We start from the raw sequence: 21,001 nt of genomic DNA on the forward strand, positions 1-21,001 counted from the left end.
CTTAGTTTTTATTGGTTGAATTTCGCTGTTCTTACACAGCAGACAATCTAAAGATGTTTTTAAGTCGATTTGGTCAAGCTATTCTTGTAATATGTCATCGTAGAATCGACTCTTGCACGACATCGATTGCCTTATTTGTAAACCATTCATAATATACTAAATGAGCAGATGTTATTATATCATAGAGTTAACTTTTATCGTTTCAAAAATGTGAATGCATTTTGTGAGAAATTGAAAAAAAAAAAAAATCAAAATCGCTTCTTTCAATTCTTCAATCTTAAAGAAGAGAAGTGTTTTAAAAGGTCCTTTTTACCAAGGACATTGTGTATTTAAATTATTTCGAGTGTCAGAATTTGTTTGGAGACTCTCACTTTAGATTTTTGCTTTTCTTTATTTATTTTATACTAAAAGTCAAACAAAAGATTCGTAAGATAAAGTTTTCTTTCTATAGAATGTGCTTACATTTTTGTGGTTGCAACTGACACCTGACAAACAATCTAAACGTGAACGCGGGAGTGAGGGTAAGTATGAGAGGTGCAGGTGAAGGAGGGTCAGTGTCCATCAGTTATTTACACAACTGTTTAGCTCAACAACAAGTGCAAGAGGGCGCCATGGAAAGGGAAGAAAAGGGAAAGGGGCCCTCAAGTAGCTTATCGTCATTTTAGTCAAGTAGTTTTCGCCCCTGACTCAAGAGGCTACTGGGTCAACTACTGCTTACTTTTTTTATATTCCTTATCGAAAATAGTTTTGATGAATGGCCAAATGGGGTTGGATGAATGGGAGGATAGATCGGTGGATAGAACTCTTATCAGTGAGTAAGCGTAAATGCTAGTGTTAATGGTTAAATAATTGTTTAACTTATAAATAGATCAACAGCTGAGCACACACACACACAAGTAAAAGGGAGAGTGAGAAAGACTGAGGGAGAAAGTAAAAGTTAGAAAGAAACAGTAATAGAGTCAAAGAATAACAGATCTTCTAAAATTTCAGAGAGAGAGAAAGAAAGAGAAAGAAATTGCATTCTCTACAAATGTTTGTGTGTGTGTGTGTGTGCATTTAAATCGAAAGTAAACAAAAAGAATTGACAAGAAGACAACGTAAAAAAGAAAACCTCATGTATTTACTTTGTTTATTCTCAGTTTGTTGTTTGCCTTTCACACTTAATTCCAATACAAAACTTGTGACGCGGTGACGAGGTGCAGGGGGGGCATCGGCGATGGGCAGGCAACGCGCCAAATCCTTAAAAATTAGTTACCATGGCCCTAAACACACAGACACATACCACACACATTGGCCGCTGTCGCTAGCGCCGCTTAACACAACATTTTCTTCTTTCTTTTTTGTTATTGTTGTTATTTTTATTTTGGCACTTTCTCACTTTGATTTTATTTCCACTCTTTTGTTTTGGCCTTAATTTCTTTCTTGTTGCTTTCGGCCCTTAGATCACTTTCTTGCCCATTTGCATTTTCGATTTTTCTTCTCAATCGCTCGCACCGTTTAGCCCTATTGAATTATTATTATTGTTTGACTTTCGTTTTGATTTCGATTTTTACCAAGCCGCGTAACTTTTAATTTTTTTTATTTTTCTTCCGCCCGCACAACCGCTCAGCACGAAAACAAAAACAACAACAAATGTTCGAGTTCGACTCGCATTTCCAAAACACCCGATCTGGCCGGAAAAAAGCTGAATGTTCGAGTTCGACTCGTTTGTCTGAGACAGAAAACACGCACAACACTGAATGCAACTCAAACATTGGATCCCAACTCGAAAAATAGCGCGCGAAATTTAAATTTTAAGGGTGGACTTTTTTAATGCCAGGAAAATTATACAGTATTATAAACTCATTTTAATTTACACAATATATAAGAATAATGATATTTATTATTGTAAAAAGTTCAACGTTTTGTTATGTTTGTTTCAGTATCAGCATCGCTCATATTGTCGAAAAACTTAATATTATAAAGCCAACTACATCCACTATTGGTGAAATTGGTTCTAATTCATAAGAACGGACATTTCATGAATTACAAGAAATATTTATAATCCATATAAGGCTTTTTTTCCATTAATGTATTTACGCCAATATTTGGTTTCGACAATATAAAAATATGTTGTTTGAAAATTTCAACTTAATCATAATTAATTACTGTTAACAATTGTTATTTAGCAACGTAAAAAATTGTGCAACTAATATGCAATTTCTAAGATAATCTAGCTTTGTTGCATATCCTGATTTTATTTACTTTTAAACTAAAAACTAAATGCATTCAAAATAGAGCTTATTATTTGATTTTATCCTAGAAATTAATTTGATCAAGATTTGATCCTATTTATACCAGGGACTCTTATGCGTTTGAATAACTGGTAATCCTTATGATGGGAAATAAAATCCTGCTGTGAAAAGATCAAAATTTTGCAATCATTTTGTTCTTTCCATATTAAAGCCTTTGTCACGTTTAATCTCGTACCGTCTGCTCCTTTACACTAGCCTTAAATGAACACAATCTTATCAAATCAATTACAAGTTATGCAGTTTCCGTTGCTTACCTATAAAGACAGACACACTTTGCTTTGGTGCCGTCGTCAATGTTATCTACCAGTCTTTTAGAATATTATAGCCATTGCAAGCCTTTGGACTTGCCAGTTTAGATTTTTAGAACTTTTACTCGGTTATATACTCCTCTTCCTCTATTGACTCCTCCTGACCTGGTGGGGATATTACCTCATATACTATTATTGAATCCTCTTCATACTCTGTTACGGGCTCCTCCTTCGCGTATGTTACTACGAGGTCTTGCTCCTGCTCCTGCTCCTCTTCATATACTATTATTGGATCCTCCTCGATCACTATATCAAAATCGTTCTCGTGAGTGCTCTCCAAGCATTGGCACTCTGTTGTCTCCGCGGACAGTGGCGTCCGCTCCACTAAGATTACCAAGCCTTGGCCAGCATGTTTCAACTTCAAATGGCGTTTTATGTTATGTAAAAAATTACATCTATAGTTGCACAGGCTGCATGCATATCTTCCCTCGTAGGTCCTTTGGTGGGAAGCTTGATGGCGCTTGAAATTTGAAGATCTAGATGTTTGAAATTTACAATTCTCATATGTGCACACGAGCATTTTGAGTAAATTGGTTTATTTTTGTCAATAATAATAATATGCGATTCGCAGTAGAGATGGGGAAAATCAACTATCGATTGATATTTTCGATGTCGAAATATCGATAGCTTGACGGTTAGCTAAAATTAAATTTCACTGCGACTAAATTATATTTTACAGACTTCAACATCATTTATATTTATTTTGTAATTAATTTTATTAATTGTATATTGTGGCGATGATCAATTAAAATAATAATAGAGGGTTAAGATAAAACGATAATTAGTAACGATTTGAAATTTATCGAATCAAATCGATTCCACTTCCGTTTATTTGCCTCGCCCAAGGAAGAAAAAGACATAAATTTTTGCAAAAATGAGCGAATTACAGGTAAGTTTTCTCTTAGTTAGTACTAAAAGTTGGTCCTCTTTGCTTAGTTTCTATTGTTTGACTAGGAATTTAATCAAGCCGCCGAGGATGTAAAGAATCTAAACACAACACCGGCAGATAATGATTTGTTGGAACTTTACAGTCTCTACAAACAGGCGACCGTGGGCGATTGCAATACAGGTGAGATTGAACAAATTTTTGGCACTATCACCAACTGACACGTTAATCTTGAATTTGCAGATAAACCTGGCTTCCTGGACTTTAAGGGCAAGGCCAAATGGGAGGCCTGGAACAACCGCAAAGGCTTGTCAAATGATGAGGCGAAAGCCGCCTACATAGCCAAAGTAAAGGCATTGATTGCAGCTGTAGGATTGAAATCCTAAATCGACATGGTCGTTTGCATGGAGTCTCACTTGAACGCACAATTATTCAGATATATATGTATGAACCTATTCAATGAAGGTGCTCTTCTTAGCAATTTTCTTTAATATACTTTACAAAACACACAAAAATACTGTTTAATCGTCATTTCGATTTTGGGACAGCCGCTGCCTTTCATAGACCTCACGTTGCAGCTCTCTTAGGTTCATCTCCAGAGTTTCGACAACCTCAAAGTTTAGATCCTGACGCGCCTGTTTAATATAACCCTTGATTATATTGATTTGTTCGATCAATGGATCATCTACACTAAGCGCTGTGCCGGCAGCTTGGGGAGCAGACCAATTGGTAAGCGATTGCAGGTCGGACTGAGGAAAACACGTAATTAACTAAAGATTACGCCATCAACTAAATTAAAGATTCAACTTACTCCCTGGGCAAAGCTACCGGACTCAATGGACTGATTACTAGTGCCTGCTCCCGGACCATACCGCTCATAGGCCTCTCTGGCCAGACGCTGTTCGGTTAGAATGCGTTGTTCCGTCTCCATCCTCTTGCGCTCTTGTATTTGTCGAATGTACTCCTCCTTAGGCAATGGAGGCAGCGAAAGCATTCTCTCCTTGATGGCCTGCATGCAACTCATTCGTATGGCTTTCTTTAGGGCCTCCTCCCGACTGCCCGGCTCACAGTGTATGGCCAAAATGCGTTTACTGCGAGCATCCAATGCCTCGGCCACTTTGCCAATCTTCCCCAGCAATGCATTGGCATCGGCCAATGTGAAAATGTTTTCCCCTTCATTTAGGCTAAGATTGATTTTCATATACATCTCCAGATCGGGTGTAACGTTTTTCTTCAACTTTCCAATCTCCTCATAAACCTGGGCAAGCACTGGGCGACATGTGCGACTCTCGTGCATGTCGTGACGTGTGTCCAACAATCTAAGGCAATGCTGACAGAGGCGAATCGCCCGATCTTGTTGTAAATGCAAATTCTGAAGCGGGTCACTTTGTGTGGAAGAGAGGCTGGCCAATTGCACTAGACCGCAAGATATAAACATTAATATTGAATCGGTGTCCTTCTTACTATATACTTACTTGCCATCTCCAGGTCCAAGAACTTGGAGCAATCATGGCACATAATGCCACCACATAGTCGGCAATGATGTTGTCTACGCGCCAGATGGAAACTCTTGGCGCAATTGGGACACAATTTCACCAGTGAGCCCTCCAACCATGTCACGGTATTTCTTTCATGAATCTTCCGCTGTTCCGCATTTGTGGGCAAGTCCTTAAGCAATCGATGCAATCGAATTATTAGTTTATTAGTCTCACTGGCATAGCGTTCCAGGCGTGGATTGCGGATGGATTGAAAATATTCAAAATGCGAACATTCGGCTCCCACTTGTTGCTTGCCCATAAAGTTAAAAGCATTTTGTCTCGAGCGTGCATTGGATGATCCTCCAGAAGCCCCTCCTCCATTTCCGCCAGTGGGCGATGAAAACGACGCACCTGATGCCGTATTGCCACTGCTGCTACCCGATCGATCATCATCAAAATTGTTAAGAATTTTATTCTTTGCTTTGGTGAATATATCCTTGAACACGGATTTCAGGGCATCCTCCTCTTCTGCATGCTGGCGAGCAAAGTGATCGGTTAAGACATCAATTGACTTCAAGTCTGCCCGGCAAATTGGGCAAAGGAAACCCTCTAGAATCTGACCACCGCCGTTACCAACAATAGCCACCTGATCCTTGTCGTCATCGCTATCAAAGGGATTGTTGCTCGACATTGTTCTAATTGAATGAGTTCTTGCAATTTGTGGGTGTATTTGTTATTGGCAAACAGCTGATTTGATGGCAAGTGGTCACCTCCTTAATACTGCGTCCAAAATGTCAGTGCCATCTCACACCAGAAACTATTTACAACAACTACAATTTGCCTTGATTAAACGAACTATAATTTTATCGAATGCAATGAGTAACAAAAGTTAAATTTGCATTAAATCGAAAAAACATAGCCCAGTTTCTTCCTCTTCCAAAATTGTACTGGCCTTATTGCACAGCACTGGCGGTTTAGCCATTTTATAGCTATAAAATGCAAATCAACAGCAGGTGCACATATCACAAAAAGTTACTAAAATTATTTGTGGTATGTCCTAATAAGGATATTCCGCCGCTAACTTAAAGAATAAAGCTTAATAAAATAATATGATTCGAAAGAATATAAAAGGTTCTGATAATCCGTTGCCCTGTCACTTTGTAAATTTACGCTGAATGTATATAAAATAAATTAATTATGGAAAGCTTCCCAAATTGTAATCTAAAAGCAAAACGAAAATGTTTGCTTAATAATTTCAGAAACTATCTTTTAGATATATTAACTATATTTGTTATTTAGCCCTTTCTTGTGCCAACCATCTGGCAACCCTAGGCATGTTTGGCCAAAGCTCAACGTAAACTGTGAATGGCAAGGCAGTTGCAACTTGCCTGGCTGGAAGTTTTTTTAGTTGTTTTTCTGTTAAATCTCTTGAAAAAGCATTACCAACATTTTCTTATATTTCAAGCGTATTGAATCTACAGTGCTTAGTTTTAAATAGGCAAAACATTAAAGTTTAGCCAAGTGAATTGAGGCCCAATTGAACTGGCTAACCGGAATTTGCCTGCCATGCCTGAAAGATCCAAAGGTGACGTGTCGTCATCGAATGCAACGCGAGTGGTTAAAAATCCTTTGCTAAGTGCTTCGGTGACTGGTTTAAGCTTTGATGATTTTCCCAATAAACCGCAATTGTTGCCTGCTGCGCCGCCCGTGGTGCATGCCCCGCCCCCAGCACCCACCCCCGTACTAATGGCTGGCATTCTGAATCGGGGTAAGTGTGTCAGGGTGTTTGAGGGCAAGAGGGAAGGGCAAAAAGGTGGTACCTGTAGGCCACTTGTTGCTGATAAGAGATAATGTTTGGCAATCGAATGTTTTATTTTTTGGCACATAATAATTAACAACAAATTGATGATGATGATATGAATTAACAATAAAGTTTTCCCTCCTCTCACCGTCCAAATCATCATCTAATACTATTCCATGCTGCGCGTGGAATGCGAACGATAAGTAGGCATATCCAATGTTATCTTTCTACGCCGGCAACACCAAACAATGCCACAAATGATGGCCACTAGGAGTAGAAGGAGAAGTATGACACCCAAACAAATTGCTGCAATGCCCGCCTCGGTTAGAACCACATCTCGGACATCCAAGTTAATGCTACGCTGATTTCCAGCCGCATCAAAGGCAGTGAGTGCCACCTTCGGCTCACAACAAGAAGCCATGTAGGAAGCCTTTAAAGGCTCTGTAGTACCAGCTGTGTAATAGTTCCTGTAGAATAGACCTTCCGATGGCTGCGCCTGCAAACGCATCATGCCCGATTGCCAATCTTGAGCAGTTACGTCCACTGTCCAGAAACGTTCACCACAATTCAGCGAATCAGCTGCCACATAATCGCAACGATTTCCGTACTCCCAAGAGAGTGTGGGTCCAGTGGTGTCCTTTAGAGAAGGAAACATTTAGTTTAGTTTTGTAGAATTGAACCATTTGTAATTAGTTTTCATTACCAAAGCGTCTATGATGGAGACAACCTTCAAGTTGACCGCCATGGTGGCTGTTTCCCTGCCGTAAGTCGTAAAGGTCACACGATCTGTAGTGCCCATTGTGGTGCCCACTGGAGCCAAGACTTGAAGACGCACTGTGGTCGTCTGCAAAGGTTGCACATAGAAGCTGAAAAGGCAAATTTATAATCCAACACAGAGAACACTCTTCCTTCCCGATATTTACCTAGTTGGTTGCAACTGCACTAGAAATCGTCTCTCATCGGTGACCTGAACATTAAGATATACCCGCTCCGATCTCATATTAGTCACTTCAAAGTGCAAAGTCGCCAATTGTCCAGCTGTGATCAAGAGTTGAGATTGTGTGCTCAATTCAATTTTGGTGCCACAACGTTGCAAAAGCATTGCATTAAGTGAGCTCCGCTGTTGTCCACCAGTTGAAGCAGCCAATTCGCTTTGATTCAGACTGGGTTTGTTTTCAATTTCCGTTTCCGAAAAGGTTTCCACTTCACTTTTGGGCTCCAATTTCTCTTTGGTATCAGCAGGGAACTGCAGTTTGGCCAGACGCAGCTTCTGACTGCTGCCCATGCTGGGTGGAGCATTTTTGTAGTAGCTATCAATGCGTTTGATGATCTCGCCTAAATGGGTGGATGGAGGAGGAGACGAAGAAGGAAGTGTTTTAGTTGCGTCAAATAAAACAAACAGCAGTCATCGATGAGAACGCCCTCTGGGTTATCAGAGCTTCTTATCATCACTAATGCTAATGCTCAATATGTATGTTATATAGATTATAATTATTCAGTTTTCAGGCATTGTGTACTCACCTAGAAAGACATCTGCCTTGCGTTCGGCTCTTATAAATATATTAAATAATTGTTCTTCATTCTCCGGTTGCAGCTTTAATTTGAAATTTGTGGCTTTGCGTAGTTTATTTAATGGTATATAAGCATCCAGTTCGTCGGTGGTATTGCTAGGCGTACCAAATTTCACAAGTTTCTTTAAATTAATTTCTACAAATAATCAAAATAAAAAAAAATTAAACAAAACTTCATTCACATTGCCACGCAGACATTCACAGCTGTTAGATAAGCACACAGGTGTTTGCTTTGACGTTGCCAGACAGTTCACTAAGCCGAGTAACTTAAAGCATATTTAAAAAAGAGTTTAAAACGAACAAAATTTGGTGCCGCTGAATATAAACTAACACAAATTACTTGCAAATCGACAGTTAAGTAAGTCTAATTTAAGTTATTGAGAAATATATAATTGTCACTCAAGTGACTTGACAACCCTGTTAAATCAGTCAGTCGGCAGTTGCGCTGTTTGTTGTGTTGTGATGAAAGAAAACGCGTAAAAACAAAACGAGAAAAAATAATACAAATAATTTTAATCAAATTATTTGCAATTAAATTGTGTCACCACAAACGTGTTAGTTAATCAGGCAAGATGGGCACAAACAAGTTTTAATAAATCACCCTAATTGGCAATTAACGTATTTTTCCCTTACTACGGATTTGGATCAGGCCACCTTTTTTCTCTTTGAACTTGGCCATGAGAAACAAATGTATATACATATGGATTTAGCCTAAAAATTTGCAAAATATCTAACATTTGATGTGTGTCTGTGTAAGTGTGTGTGTGTGTTTGTTTCTTATTGGCTTTACAAGGTTTTTCTTATTGCGGCAGGTCCTTTACCCTGACAATTGATTTGTCCCGGTGTGCTAGAGAGAGAGCATCAGAACTAGTCCAAAGATAAAGAGAGGCGATAGAGAAGAAAACGGTATAAAAGAGCTACTGCTGTATATGTCAGTGCATGTGTGTGTTTGTGTATTATTAACTTCCGCAATATTCGATAACTGATTAATAACGGAAAGTTCTACTGGTTTTTATCATGTCTAGAGATGGTCGCTCTTAACGATATTTTTTAAAATGCACTCACGAACACGAAATGAGTTTTTGAATTTCTTATTTGCATTGACCAAAGAAAGTCCAAAATGTTGCCATAAACCAAATATATTACAGTGAAACCTCGATATAACGAATCTGAGGGGGATCGCAAAATTATTCGTTATATCTATTGATTCGCTATAGGTACTGAAATGTAAAACCTTAGTCCTTTCAAGGGACTTAACAAAAAATTCGTTATATTGGGTTTTTCGTTATAACGAAGTTCGTTATATCGAGGTTTCACTGTATTTGTTAATTTTTGTCTTCAGAATTCGAATGCATGAATATTGTCAACATACCGCATCGATAAGCGTAATCAGAAAAGGTTTGCTAAATAATTAGACTAGTTTAAACTTTCTATCTAATCACGCTGCTTTCTTTAGATATGAATATACTATGCATTCCTTATTAAGAGTTTTATTTAATTTGCTATTTTCAATTTCGATAGGAATAAAAGTATAAAATGCATATATGTATGTATATATAAAGTACATACATACATATATTGGCTTATCAGGCAATGTTCGGTCTCAATTAAGTTGCTCTCAATAGAAATGCTTCAGCATTTAAAAGTGATTCTTGAGTCATAATTATTTTCTGTCTGGCTCCGGGTTCTCACTCTGTTAATAACAATTGAACTTTGTCCATTTTAAACGACGTGGCCAGTGGCCCCTAAAACCAGTGATTAATCTTAAAAGGGGAATCGCGTTTTTATTTGTTTGTTTATATAGAAGTGAATATAGTTAGTTAGCATTACGAATTTGTGCTGGAACGAGTAAAGTCAAGCTAAAAACAATAGAACAATGTGCTCACCAAAATTAAAAGTGCATTAAACAAAAAAAAAAAAACAACAGAAAACCAAAACTTACCTCACAAAAGGACAAAACAAATAACAAAAAGGACACAAGTAGTGTAAAAAAAAAAAGAGTTAAAAAGTTCTTCTATTATTGTTAATTGGTAATGTATTCTTAATTTTTTTTTTATTATTTTTTATTAAAAGAGACCCTTAAAAAGCTAAACATTTATTTAAACATTAAACATATACATACATACACATTTATGGAGAGGGTAAAATTCATTTTGTACTACAAGTTAAATGTTAAAAGTGTTAAAGTATGTATGTATGCATTAATTAAGAAATGACCAAGTCACGAGAATTGGTCCATCTCTAGTGTGTGTGTGTGTGTGTGTGTGTGTGTGTGTGCAACTTAAATAAGCATAAGGGTTAAGGAAAAGCGTAGGGGATCTTTGTTGGTTTCATTTTCGGCTATATACAATTACATTATTTGAGAGGGGGCTGGTGGGTGTTAGTTAGACAAAAACTTATTAACTAAAAACATAAATTAGCAGCTGAGAAAGTTGTCTGTGTGTGTGTAGATATAGAAGAATAGAGAGATGGCGTATAAATTGTAAATAGTAGCAAGTGCCATTAGAGGAAGAAGAACTTAACAAATTAAGGAGCTTGGCACGCAGAGAACAAATAGTTAAAAGGATACACATAAAGTGTTCCTTTAACTACTCAAGTGTTAGATAGTGATTAGAGGAGCTTGTTTTTTTTTATGGTGCTGTAGAGAATAACGGTTAAGGACTAACCACCGTTTGGTGTCTCCATTGTGGCACGTCGCATTTTCGCATCGATTCGTACATGCAAACTGGATAACGTTGTATCCACCGGCAAATCCAATTCCTGTACTCCCTGATACGCATCGGCCACCAGAGTGAGCTGTATTAAAAAATAAACAACAATAAAAGAAAACCAAAAAAACGAAAAGAAAAAAATAGTTAGCATTTTCGTCTAGGTTTCCTTTCTATCAACAAATTTGCCCTTCACTTTTCTCTCTGTAACCTAGTTATTTTCCATTTTTTTGTTTTTTTGGCATGCAACAACAACAAGGCAAACAAAAGATGCAGCATCATCTCACAACTTAAGCACCTGCTGCTAGGTAATCCAAGTTGCGCTCTCGTCGCCGTCTCACTTGGCTTGGCTTAAGCAACAACAACAAAAAATAAAAAAATAACTACATTTTTCTTGTTGCCACTTTCAATTTTCAAGCCTATATATCTCACTCACTCTCTCTCTCTCTGTCTCTCTTAGACTTTTAATTAGCCCAATTACAAATTTGTGACTATCTCACTCACTCATTCACTCACACACTTACCGTATTGCCCGCTATATGCTGACCATGCTCTGTGCTCACTATATGTATGATTTCACCACCCGATCTTATGGCCACCTCACCCAAAATGCCACCCACAGCCTCATCCGTTTCATTCTCACTGGCCGAACGTTCGCCATACCACAAAAGGAATAACTAAAAATTAAATTAAAAAATTATTACAAATTAAGAATAATTTCGTGTGTATAATTTAACACTCACTCGTATCCTTTTCTTGAGCAATGTTATGGCTGCATCTTGCACCAATTCTGTGTGTGGTGGTATTGCTGCCGTTGATATAAAGACAGCACTGTCATATGGGACTAGCTCGGCGGCATGTAGAACACCCACAAAAGCATTGCCACCTTCATGTTCCTTAGTGCTATTCAAGCCGGCAATAAACTCTTGTGTATTATTGAAACTAAAGGCAGAGGGTGCTCCTGCAAAAAAAAAAACAAATCAATTTTTGAAATTAGAGGACATGTGTTTAAAATAGAAAAATCCTACAAAATCTCTTCTTAAGGAAGGAGGCAGTTTAGATTTCATAAAAATCATCTCACTTCTATTTATAAGAATTATAAGCAAACTTTGAATGAAAACTCAAATTTTTGCTAACAAATTGCCTTTTTAAACTCGATTTATTAAACTAGTTGAGAATTATAAGCTCTTACCTGCCGCATTAAGGGTGACAAGAACAATTTTAATATTGATATTCTTTTCCTGCAAAGCGTCTATATACAAACGCTTGGCTTGCTCCAACGATGCAGCTGATGGATCGACTATGACAGCCAATGGCATACGGATATAGACATCCTTAATATAGTTTCTCAATTGATCGGCCGGTAAAAGTTCGTTCTTAGAACCACCGACATGAATGTGTTTGGGTTGCTTTCGTGGCGGAATTGGTGTCGTCGTAGTCGTGGTCGTTGTTGTTGTTGTTGAAGTCGATGTTGAGGTTGTTGTTGGTGTTGTGGATGTGCTAGTAGATGGTGCTAACGTTGTAGGCCAAGGGAAACCACCAAAGCGTGCTCTTAAAATAGGTAAAGGTCCTTCTGTAGTGACGGGGGCAGTGAAATGTATACGCTTATGTTTCTTATCTTGATCCTCACGAATATCATCGTAGTAAAATTCATCGGATGAGGCTTTAAAGATCTGAGGCTCTTGCCGACTGGGTAACTGTTGGTCATTTGCCTGCTGGGGCTCAATTTCATCTTCGTAAATTGTCTCCATAGGCTGCTCCACACGCTGGGTGACCCCCTCACCTTCGTCTTCTACATACTCTAGGTCTGAGTTATTGGTTTCATTTTGCGGCTTATGCGGAAATCTTTCCGCCTTGGCCTTCCGTACATATTCGGGTATCAGAGTTGTGGGTGGACGAGAAGTAGTTGAACTTTGCTCCAATTCATGAGGCTCCTCATCGTAGTATTCTGATGATGATTTTGGTATCTCAGTTTTGATTTCCTTCTTTCGCGTTGGTGCATCATCCATTACTTCTTTAGCCGAATTCTCCTCATCAATGTCAGGAGATGCTGTCTGAAATCCTGATGGCTGAGGCTTTTCCGTTGTGACTGATGGACTCACATCATCCTCTCCCAGATCATTGATATGCTGTTTGTGCTCTGCCTCTATGTCGCTTTCCATTTGTGTTGGCTGATAAATATCATCGCTACTGCCCTCCATTTGGTATGAACCACCGCCGCCGCCGCCGTCGCCTCCTCCACCGCCGCCATAGTCCTCATCCATTAGAGTTGCTCCCACCTTTCGGCTGAGGAGTAAACCCATTAAAAGTATACCCAGACAAATTTGTGATCGTAGTATCATTTCGTTTAAGACGAATCTAAAAAAAGCAACAGAAGAAACATTAAAGGTAAAAATAAATCAATTTCAGTTTTGGAAAGCTTTTCAAATAAAGTTCATTGTTTGATATTGACTGAGTATGGCTGACTAAATGACTGACTGACTGATTGATTGATTGATTGCCTTCCCTGGTTGGCTCTGTCAAAAAACTTCATTCGCGCTTATTCATAATTGTTGCAATTATTCATCATTATTATAATTATGTTTGTTATTTTTCGTTTTGGCCGGACTTTTTTTTTTTCTTTTTTTTTAACAATTTATGAAAGATTTTCAACACTTTCGCAATGCAAAACAACAACAACGAAAGCAAAGCAAGGCAAAAAGTGAAATGTGAATTAAAATAATTTGACAATATAATGATAAACTGTCAAGAAATTTTGGCATTTGGAATTGGAAATTAGTTGACGAAAGTTTCAATGGAAATTTCCCAGCTAATTATAAATTGTTCTAGAAAATCATTGTGAAGAGGTAATTAAATATTACAAATGTCAATTCCAAGAAATATTTAAATCAATTAATCACTGTCAAAAATATTAATAACACATTTTATTAATCAATGTACAAAATACTATCGAATGGAAGATGATATTTATGCTAATCTATATTTGGAAAAAAGTTTAAAAAAAAGGAAGAGGAATAATATACCAATAAAAATGTTTTACATTGTATAAAGAAGTTGTATAGAATGCCGTCTTCGAAATAATCCTATTCACAACAAGTCAAAGTCAACAACGCCTTGTATATCTGACGTCGGGGTCACCAATTGTTAAACAAACTACTTGGCAACGTTTTTTCAACGTCATCGCTCAATTATTGTTATTAAAAAGTTATAAATATATTTTACGAAACATCATCTCCGGTTCTTCAAAGAAAAATCTGTTAAAATCTACAAATAGCGTATTGTTATATAGCTCTTCTATACACAATTCGTCGCAAAGTACTAATATATTAATAGTAATGAAGCATAACTAAAGACTTCTTTTTTGAAGAAAAATGTGAAAAGTGAACAGAAATTCCATCCGAAATTCGTTTCATTGAAATACCATTCAAAATCTTATTAGCCCCGCACAATAAAACAACGATTCCCATGCTCTTGGACTAAACAAGTTAACTTGGGCATTTTTATTAACTCGAAATTGTTTTGATTAAGTCATGTTCATGAACATGCGTCAATGCAAAAAAACATTTGCCTAGACGATAGTCATAAATAAATAAAATAAAATTATTGTGTAAACGAAATGCCGACAACCACAAAAAAAGAAAAAAAAAACTCAAAAAACTAAAATGCAAAGTCAACAAAATACAGTTTAAATAAAAGTCAGAGATTTTGCTTGTATTTAATCAGCTGAGGCTTAGTCTGAGGTAGTAGAGGCCTATTGAAAAAGGTTTGAAAAAACATACCTAACTAAAATTTAGCCCGCATTAGAAATGAATAATAGAGAATTATAAACGAGTAACTAAAAATATAAATATATATAAATATACAATTATGTATATAAATCTTTAGTTAATATATGGTCAAGGTTTTTGCTTATTATTGTCGTCGATTTGTCAAACCTGCTGCAGCTGAGGAAAACAGAAATGAAGAAGAAAACGTCGAGTTGACATTAGCAAATGACCAAAGCATGAGAGGCACAAAATGCAGCAGTCATAAAAAAAAATATAAATAAATATATATAAATACACGAAAAGCAAAATCACGGCTTGGAATTCGAGTTTATAATACCCTGGATTTCTATTATGTCTTGATAGTTAACTAAAAGTCTTTATTATAGTATTTTTATTAAAGAATGGAACTTTAACTACAGTTTTTAAGAGACTACTAACTTAAAAATGTGCATGAAAAATCTTTTTAAGAATAGCAAACAAGATTTATTCAAACCTTTGAATATACATATGTTTAAATCCTTTTGATATTTGAAAAAAATATAGAATACAAGTATTACAGGATATACAAAAGGGACGATTGTGTTACATAAGATTTAAGAAACAACGTAAGCAATTATAAATGGATTTAATTATTATTCCAATGGGGGATGGTCATCGGTATAAAAGGTAACCCACTGGTCAACACAATTCCTGTAGTTATAGTGATCTAACATCAGAAAGTCTAACTACATCTTCGAGCTGAAGAAGCATAGTTTGATAATATTGCAAATTCAAAGTTGTATATGGCTTTGAAGAAAGTTAAATGAGAAACCTATACATATCCCAGCTGAGCATATCCTGAAAGTTTTCAAGATATCATGTTTACCAGTTTCGAGAAATAAAAGTTTCCACAAAAACGCGTTTAAAAGTTTCGATGCCAAATACATATATGTCCAGCGCAGGGCAGATCTTGTCAGCACTAAAACTTTTTAGCGACAACAACTATTGAAGAATCCTTTAATTCCTTTAATCCTTTGTACATAAATTGTAGATCTGATTGTCACATGGGTCAAGCTCCTTAAGGATATCACAGAGGTTGACAGTTCCTTAACTATGAATTCAACCAAGTGAAGGTGGCGAATCAACAATATATATATCTATGAAAAACTGAATAATAGATTAATTAAATATACCCTGTCTTGGAGGTTATAGGGTATGAGAAAAGAGCATTGACAACTTCTTTCACAGCAAACTTGATTAAAGTTGGCGTCGGGAAACACGCAAACAAACTTTGCTTGTTTTTGTTTTATTTTTTGTTTTTTGCTTAATTTATTATATTTAATTAAGCAAAATGCAATTAACACTTGGGCATAGGCAAAGGTTTGTTTGCCTGTTTTTTTGTTGTATTTGGTTTTTTTTTATGCATTTTGCGGCCGTTTGAATAACAAATTAGCAACAAATCAATTTGAATGATTGATTTCTTGGCTCTCGACGCGACTTTAATTTTATTTTTTTGCCTCGTGTGCTGCAAGCAGTCGTCTTCTTCACCTCCTCCCCCCTCATCCCCTCTGCTACTCCTTTATCTCTCTCTCTTAAAAGCCCAAGAGCGAAACTGAAACCTAAGCAGCTGCCATTAATTAACAATATGCAAAAAATAAAAACAAAAAGATATATATTTTTTTGTATGAAACAAAACACGAGTTAAATTCAAGCCTTTTTGGTATCGCTTGATGCGTAAAAGTATAAATAAATTAATTTAAAATATTCTGCCTTCGTTTTTGTTGTTGGCGCTTTTTTGTTTTGTTTTATTTATTTTTATTTTTTTATTTGGCAGCTGCTTAAGTTGCTCTCTGAATTTCGATTTCCAAGATGTTTAATACGTGTATACCCTGTATATAATAAAGAGGGTATGCAGTAGACAGCTGTGAATAAAGAATACCCTTTTTGGAAATGTTGATATTAAGATATCTCAAATCCATAAGAGACTCTTAATATTCAATATTATATAATTGAAAGTAGAAGAATTTGCAAAAATTTTGGACTAAATTCGATTTAAAAGCGGCTTCTTTATATTGAAACACCTTTATTGTAGGAAAATAGGAAAGTTTTCGAATATGTTCCCCTAAATTGGTAACAATAATAGTTAATTTAAAGTGATAAACTATTATTATGAATTGACAAAGGAAAAATTGTTATCATTTTGTAAGTTCTTTGTAGGCAACATATCATTCTAAAAGCATTATCGTTCTCAAGTTATATTTCTTGAACAATTGACAGATAGTTAAACACATGCCTTAAAACCTAAACCTAAACTCTAAGAAAAATATAGTAATTGTTTATAACTGTCTCTTGTTGGATTCTATGTAATTTTAGGTATTACACTAAACTTCTGATTGATAATAATCGGTTTAAAAATAATGAACTAGGATGATAAAGATGATAATCCTAAATGCAGAGGCAGTTTAAACTTTATTGCCAGATCATTCAGTTGTCGCATTAGGGTATCTTAAAGTCGTCATACTCAACTTAATATATATATACAAATTATTTTTTGGTTACTTTTTGTTTTTGGAGCGTTGCAGCAAGGTCAATGCGCAGTTTTTATTTTTGTGAAGCCGGTTCAAAAAGAGAGCTCCAAAGGGGAGGGGGAGGGGTTAAGAGTGAAACCAGCGACATGGTCGACAATCTTGACAAATGCATTTTTTATTTGGATTTCATTAATGATTAGGTCTTTCACTATAAACATATCAATTGATCTACATAGTAAAGACATCTAGTATGTATGAAGATATATGCTAAAGTTCCGCTTCTTGTTTTTTGGTTTTCTACATAAATGATAAGTTTCTACTCAAGTCATTCAATTGACACGTTCTTATGTCTCTATTTATCAAAATATATGTATATACATATTTAAAAAATAAGATGAATATGGACCAATGTCTTTGGCATCTTTCATTCATAATTTATTTGTTACTAAATATTTGCAGTAGATTTCTTAGACTTTACGTTCAGTCACGTAACTAAAATGAAAATTACAAGTTCAAATGATTTATTCATCTGAATCATGGTCAATCCCATTACTAAAACGTTTTTTAATTGGTTTTTTATTTTAATGACACAAGTGTTTTATCACTATTTATTTTTATTTTCAAGCCCTTTAAAAAACTAAAAACCAGATTAGATAATCTCATTTTTACATATGGTATAGGAAATAAGATTTTTAATCTTGATAAAGATAAGATTATACAGTATATGGAAAATATAGTGAGATTAATAAATGTATAGGAAATATATTGAAATTAATTGAAACTAGTGAGAAATGTTATTAACGAAAGACCCTTAAGTACTATAATAATAATATCTACTCGCATTTCCTCGTACTATTAGCATAAAGTCAATTGAATTATTGCATTTATATTTAGATTCTAAAAATCATTATTTAGAACAAAATCTATAGTAAATGATAATGCATTTCATTACAAGCTAAGCTAGATCTAATCTGCAATAAGGCATTCAATATCCGATACACATATATATATATAAATAAAAGCCCTATAGCTACGGACATTTTAAACAACTTTAATAAATAATGAAAATTACAAATTTTTAAAACACTTTTTGAAGTTATAGAAAAACAGTAAATTAATTTAAAAATTTGCAGATTTCCATGATCTATAAAAATGATAAGTGCCTTTTAAGTATTTGAAAATACAATTAAAATACTAAAAACAGTATTTTTTCCTTTTTCTTTAAACATAATTGGTTCAAAACTTTTATAAAATGATTAAATATGTTAAAACTCTTAAACTTAGAAAGTTTCCATTATATCAACATGATTTTATGTCTTTTTATTAAAGCATTTTTTAAATGTTTAAAGTGAATGGCATCGGTAAAACTTCTTACAAATCACTTCTCTTCATATTCAGTATCGAAAAACAAAACAAATAAAAAAGTAATAAACAAAACATTTATAACAAAAATGTTCTATAAATATGTTTGATAACTTTATAATTTGTGAAACATTTTTAGGAAAAACACAATTTACACTTTTTCAAATAATTTCGTTAAAATTAAACACAAAAAAAATTTTACTACCAAAAAATAAACTCGCCGCTTTAGATCTAGTTTGAATACAAAGAAATTTTAGATCTTTTCGTCTATATAATACAGAAGCTAGCTTTTACTTAATAACCAATTAAATCATTTAGTAGCTAAGCTAAATTTTGCCTTTATCAAACATCATTGAAATTAAAACACTTTACTTGTTACTCTCTATAAAAACTTAAGTTGTTAGAGGTATAGAAACTATAAAATAAAAGCAGCTAACCATAATCCTGTCTAGAATTTTATGACTTTCAACTGACTGACAATATTATTATATGCCATAAAAAATAAACGAAACCAAAAAAACAGTACGGAATTTGAGTTGTTTTGCTTTATGATTATTATTGTTAGTTTTTTTTTTTATAGGCAATTTGTTTAGCAATTAAAGGTAAAGAGGAAAAAAAGGGGTACATATGTATATCTGTATCTGCTATGACAGTTCATCATCAATCAGCATCCGAATGATTCTAATTCTATAAACAAATTAGAAAGAAAGAGAAGAGAGGGGGGAATGGGGAAGAACGAGTTGCAATTATTATTAGAGTCTCAGCAAAAGTTTAAGCATTTATTTGCGCTATGATTTTAATATCACTCAATTGTTTTTGTTGTTGTTGTAGTTTACTATTATTAATGAGAAATATAATTGCAAAAATTATAAATTCAAATTGCGTTTGGTTGAGGAACGTGTGAATGTACATATGTATGTGTAAATAAAATGTGTGCTTCTGTGTGTGTGTGTGTGTGTTGAACCCTTTTTTCTTGACATTGAAAACATTTTGTTGACCAAATAAGTTGCCAATTTTTGCCTATTTGTTTTTCCAAGTTTGTTTTTTTTTTACTTTTAAAAACTTTTCAACTTGTTCTTTCACTTGCCTTCTGCTGGAGACGTGGCAATCAAATAAAACACTTTTCAGCTGTTTTTAGCTGCCAGTGTTGTTTTTTAATTCGATGCTTAATTTTTTATACAAAAATTGTATTTCAATTTAACACAAAAAAAACACACCGCACAAATGACTTAGGCAACAAACTTGTTTTATTTTTTAACCCAAAAAATAAAGGGAAAGAAAACTGAATTTATGGTTTGCACTTGATTTATGCCTTTTGCGCACTTCTTTGAATTGTTTATTAAAAGATTATGCAAAAATTCAGATTTTTTTTTGCTCTTTCTGTTTTACTCTTTTTTGTTGTTGTTGTTTTTTGTGTTTTTGTTTTAAACCACTTGCACTTTGCAGTTGGCGGCGCGAACAGAAAACGTTTGTTGTAGTTGTTGTTGCATTTGTCTTAACCCGTTTAAATATATTTTCTCATTTAACTTAACACACGTTGCGTGTTGTTGTTGTTGTTTAATGTTGTTTAAATATCTTTTTTTTGTTGTTTAACTTGTCCGAAACACTTGCGTCCGCATCAACGTCTTAAATGAAACTGAAAGCAGAAACTCGGAACGCGCTCAGAGCTCGATTTTTTGTGTTTCATTTGATTTTTTTTTTCTGTGTTTCTGTTTCTGTTCGGGCCAAAAACGCGTCGTCGACGTTTCGATTACTTGGCCTGGCCTGGCAGTGGGCCCGAGTTGGCTTGGCTTGCGCTTAACTCAATCGATGCTGGGCAAATATTAACTGAGTGTGTGTGTGTGTGTGTGTGTGTGTGTATGTGTGTTTTGTTTGGGAATTCGGCATCGGAATCTTGAAGAGCGTGCCACTGATAAGTAATAACGTGCTTGGGGATATACAGAGCATGAAAGGTGCCCCCCATACATATAGATATTTAGATATATTTTGGTATATATGTATATATATACATAATTGTCTATATGTTTGAACATGTTTAATAATGATGATTGAGTATACTTCATACATACATACATACAACATGTCGCATAACTATGCAACGGGCGGGATGGAAGTGGGTGATGGGGCTGCATTCTTAAACATCTCTTATGCAAGATTCTGTGTTCGATATTCAATATTATGTTCGAACTTCTGTTGTATCAGATTTTGATTCATTATTCAAACCCTAACTACCTATGTTTTACTAATTCATAGGGATTTATATATATAAAAATAGATTCAGTTTCAATTTTTAGTTGACCAGCATGGCTCTTAATACTT

At 35.1% G+C, this 21,001-nt stretch overlaps 6 protein-coding genes across 14 annotated transcripts in view; 2 read left to right on the forward strand and 4 right to left on the reverse strand.

Annotated features, from left to right (window-relative positions):
* The window catches only part of LOC6641555 (piezo-type mechanosensitive ion channel component), a 37,977-nt gene extending 36,356 nt beyond the window's left edge, over positions 1-1,621 (reverse strand). For all 7 annotated transcript variants that reach the window (XM_023175549.2, XM_047011058.1, XM_047011060.1 and 4 more), the window contains exon 1: positions 1,125-1,621. The gene's annotated coding sequence lies outside the window, so the exon portion shown is untranslated. The remainder of the gene's footprint in view (positions 1-1,124) is intronic.
* A 224-nt stretch (positions 1,622-1,845) lies between these two features.
* On the reverse strand, positions 1,846-3,184 carry LOC124460355. Its single transcript, XM_047010953.1, has 2 exons — positions 2,549-3,184; positions 1,846-2,490 (listed from the first exon to the last, which is right to left on the reverse strand). Exon 1 carries the CDS (start codon positions 3,120-3,122, stop codon positions 2,664-2,666), a length of 459 nt encoding a protein of 152 aa, XP_046866909.1. The 5' UTR covers positions 3,123-3,184; the 3' UTR covers positions 1,846-2,490; positions 2,549-2,663.
* A 224-nt stretch (positions 3,185-3,408) lies between these two features.
* LOC6641553 (acyl-CoA-binding protein) lies at positions 3,409-4,003 on the forward strand. The gene is made up of 3 exons (XM_002064553.4): positions 3,409-3,491; positions 3,557-3,671; positions 3,732-4,003. The coding sequence occupies exons 1-3, from the start codon at positions 3,477-3,479 to the stop codon at positions 3,872-3,874; spliced, it is 273 nt and encodes a 90-aa protein (XP_002064589.1). The 5' UTR covers positions 3,409-3,476; the 3' UTR covers positions 3,875-4,003.
* Positions 3,928-5,912, reverse strand: LOC6641552 (rabenosyn-5). The gene is made up of 3 exons (XM_002064552.4): positions 4,964-5,912; positions 4,300-4,904; positions 3,928-4,237 (listed from the first exon to the last, which is right to left on the reverse strand). Exons 1-3 carry the CDS (start codon positions 5,655-5,657, stop codon positions 4,010-4,012), a joined length of 1,527 nt encoding a protein of 508 aa, XP_002064588.1. The 5' UTR covers positions 5,658-5,912; the 3' UTR covers positions 3,928-4,009.
* Positions 5,913-6,340: 428 nt separating this feature from the next.
* Positions 6,341-21,001, forward strand: part of LOC6641580 — a 33,260-nt gene continuing 18,599 nt past the window's right edge. The window contains exon 1 of one of the 2 annotated variants that reach the window (XM_023175426.2): positions 6,341-6,734. In XM_023175426.2, the coding sequence (XP_023031194.1) occupies positions 6,533-6,734 (202 nt within the window). In that variant the 5' untranslated portion in view covers positions 6,341-6,532. The remainder of the gene's footprint in view (positions 6,735-21,001) is intronic. The other variant, XM_002064550.4, reaches the window with a different exon arrangement.
* On the reverse strand, positions 6,837-20,330 carry LOC6641551. 2 transcript variants are annotated; one of them, XM_023175428.2, is made up of 9 exons: positions 19,770-20,330; positions 12,239-13,404; positions 11,790-12,007; positions 11,571-11,723; positions 11,005-11,134; positions 8,289-8,474; positions 7,691-8,102; positions 7,471-7,633; positions 6,837-7,404 (listed from the first exon to the last, which is right to left on the reverse strand). In XM_023175428.2, exons 2-9 carry the CDS (start codon positions 13,386-13,388, stop codon positions 6,937-6,939), a joined length of 2,880 nt encoding a protein of 959 aa, XP_023031196.1. In that variant the 5' UTR covers positions 13,389-13,404; positions 19,770-20,330; the 3' UTR covers positions 6,837-6,936. The 2 variants fall into 2 exon arrangements, with proteins under 2 accessions (XP_023031196.1, XP_046867028.1); XM_047011072.1 differs by lacking the exons at positions 6,837-7,404; positions 7,471-7,633; positions 7,691-8,102; positions 8,289-8,474 and having other exon boundaries at positions 10,776-11,134; positions 20,219-20,232.

Source organism: Drosophila willistoni, assembly GCF_018902025.1.
Source record: "Drosophila willistoni isolate 14030-0811.24 chromosome 2R unlocalized genomic scaffold, UCI_dwil_1.1 Seg200, whole genome shotgun sequence".
Classification (NCBI taxonomy): domain Eukaryota; kingdom Metazoa; phylum Arthropoda; class Insecta; order Diptera; family Drosophilidae; genus Drosophila; species Drosophila willistoni.

What these genes read in the sequence shown, in the direction of transcription:
- LOC124460355 (XM_047010953.1), bottom strand. Translation starts at nt 3,122, where the DNA reads ATGCTCGTGTGCACATATGAGAATTGTAAATTTCAAACATCTAGATCT.
- LOC6641552 (XM_002064552.4), bottom strand. Translation starts at nt 5,657, where the DNA reads ATGTCGAGCAACAATCCCTTTGATAGCGATGACGACAAGGATCAGGTG. An exon ending in CTTGGACCTGGAGATGGCAA is followed by an intron (nt 4,905 to 4,963) that starts GTAAGTATATAG and finishes CTTGCGGTCTAG; the next exon opens with TGCAATTGGCCAGCCTCTCT. An exon ending in CCGGTAGCTTTGCCCAGGGA is followed by an intron (nt 4,238 to 4,299) that starts GTAAGTTGAATC and finishes TGTTTTCCTCAG; the next exon opens with TCCGACCTGCAATCGCTTAC.
- LOC6641551 (XM_023175428.2), bottom strand. Translation starts at nt 13,388, where the DNA reads ATGATACTACGATCACAAATTTGTCTGGGTATACTTTTAATGGGTTTA. An exon ending in AGCATATAGCGGGCAATACG is followed by an intron (nt 11,135 to 11,570) that starts GTAAGTGTGTGA and finishes TTTTTAATACAG; the next exon opens with CTCACTCTGGTGGCCGATGC. An exon ending in GTGCAGTTGCAACCAACTAG is followed by an intron (nt 7,634 to 7,690) that starts GTAAATATCGGG and finishes TTGCCTTTTCAG; the next exon opens with CTTCTATGTGCAACCTTTGC.
- LOC6641553 (XM_002064553.4), top strand. An exon ending in CGTGGGCGATTGCAATACAG is followed by an intron (nt 3,672 to 3,731) that starts GTGAGATTGAAC and finishes TTGAATTTGCAG; the next exon opens with ATAAACCTGGCTTCCTGGAC.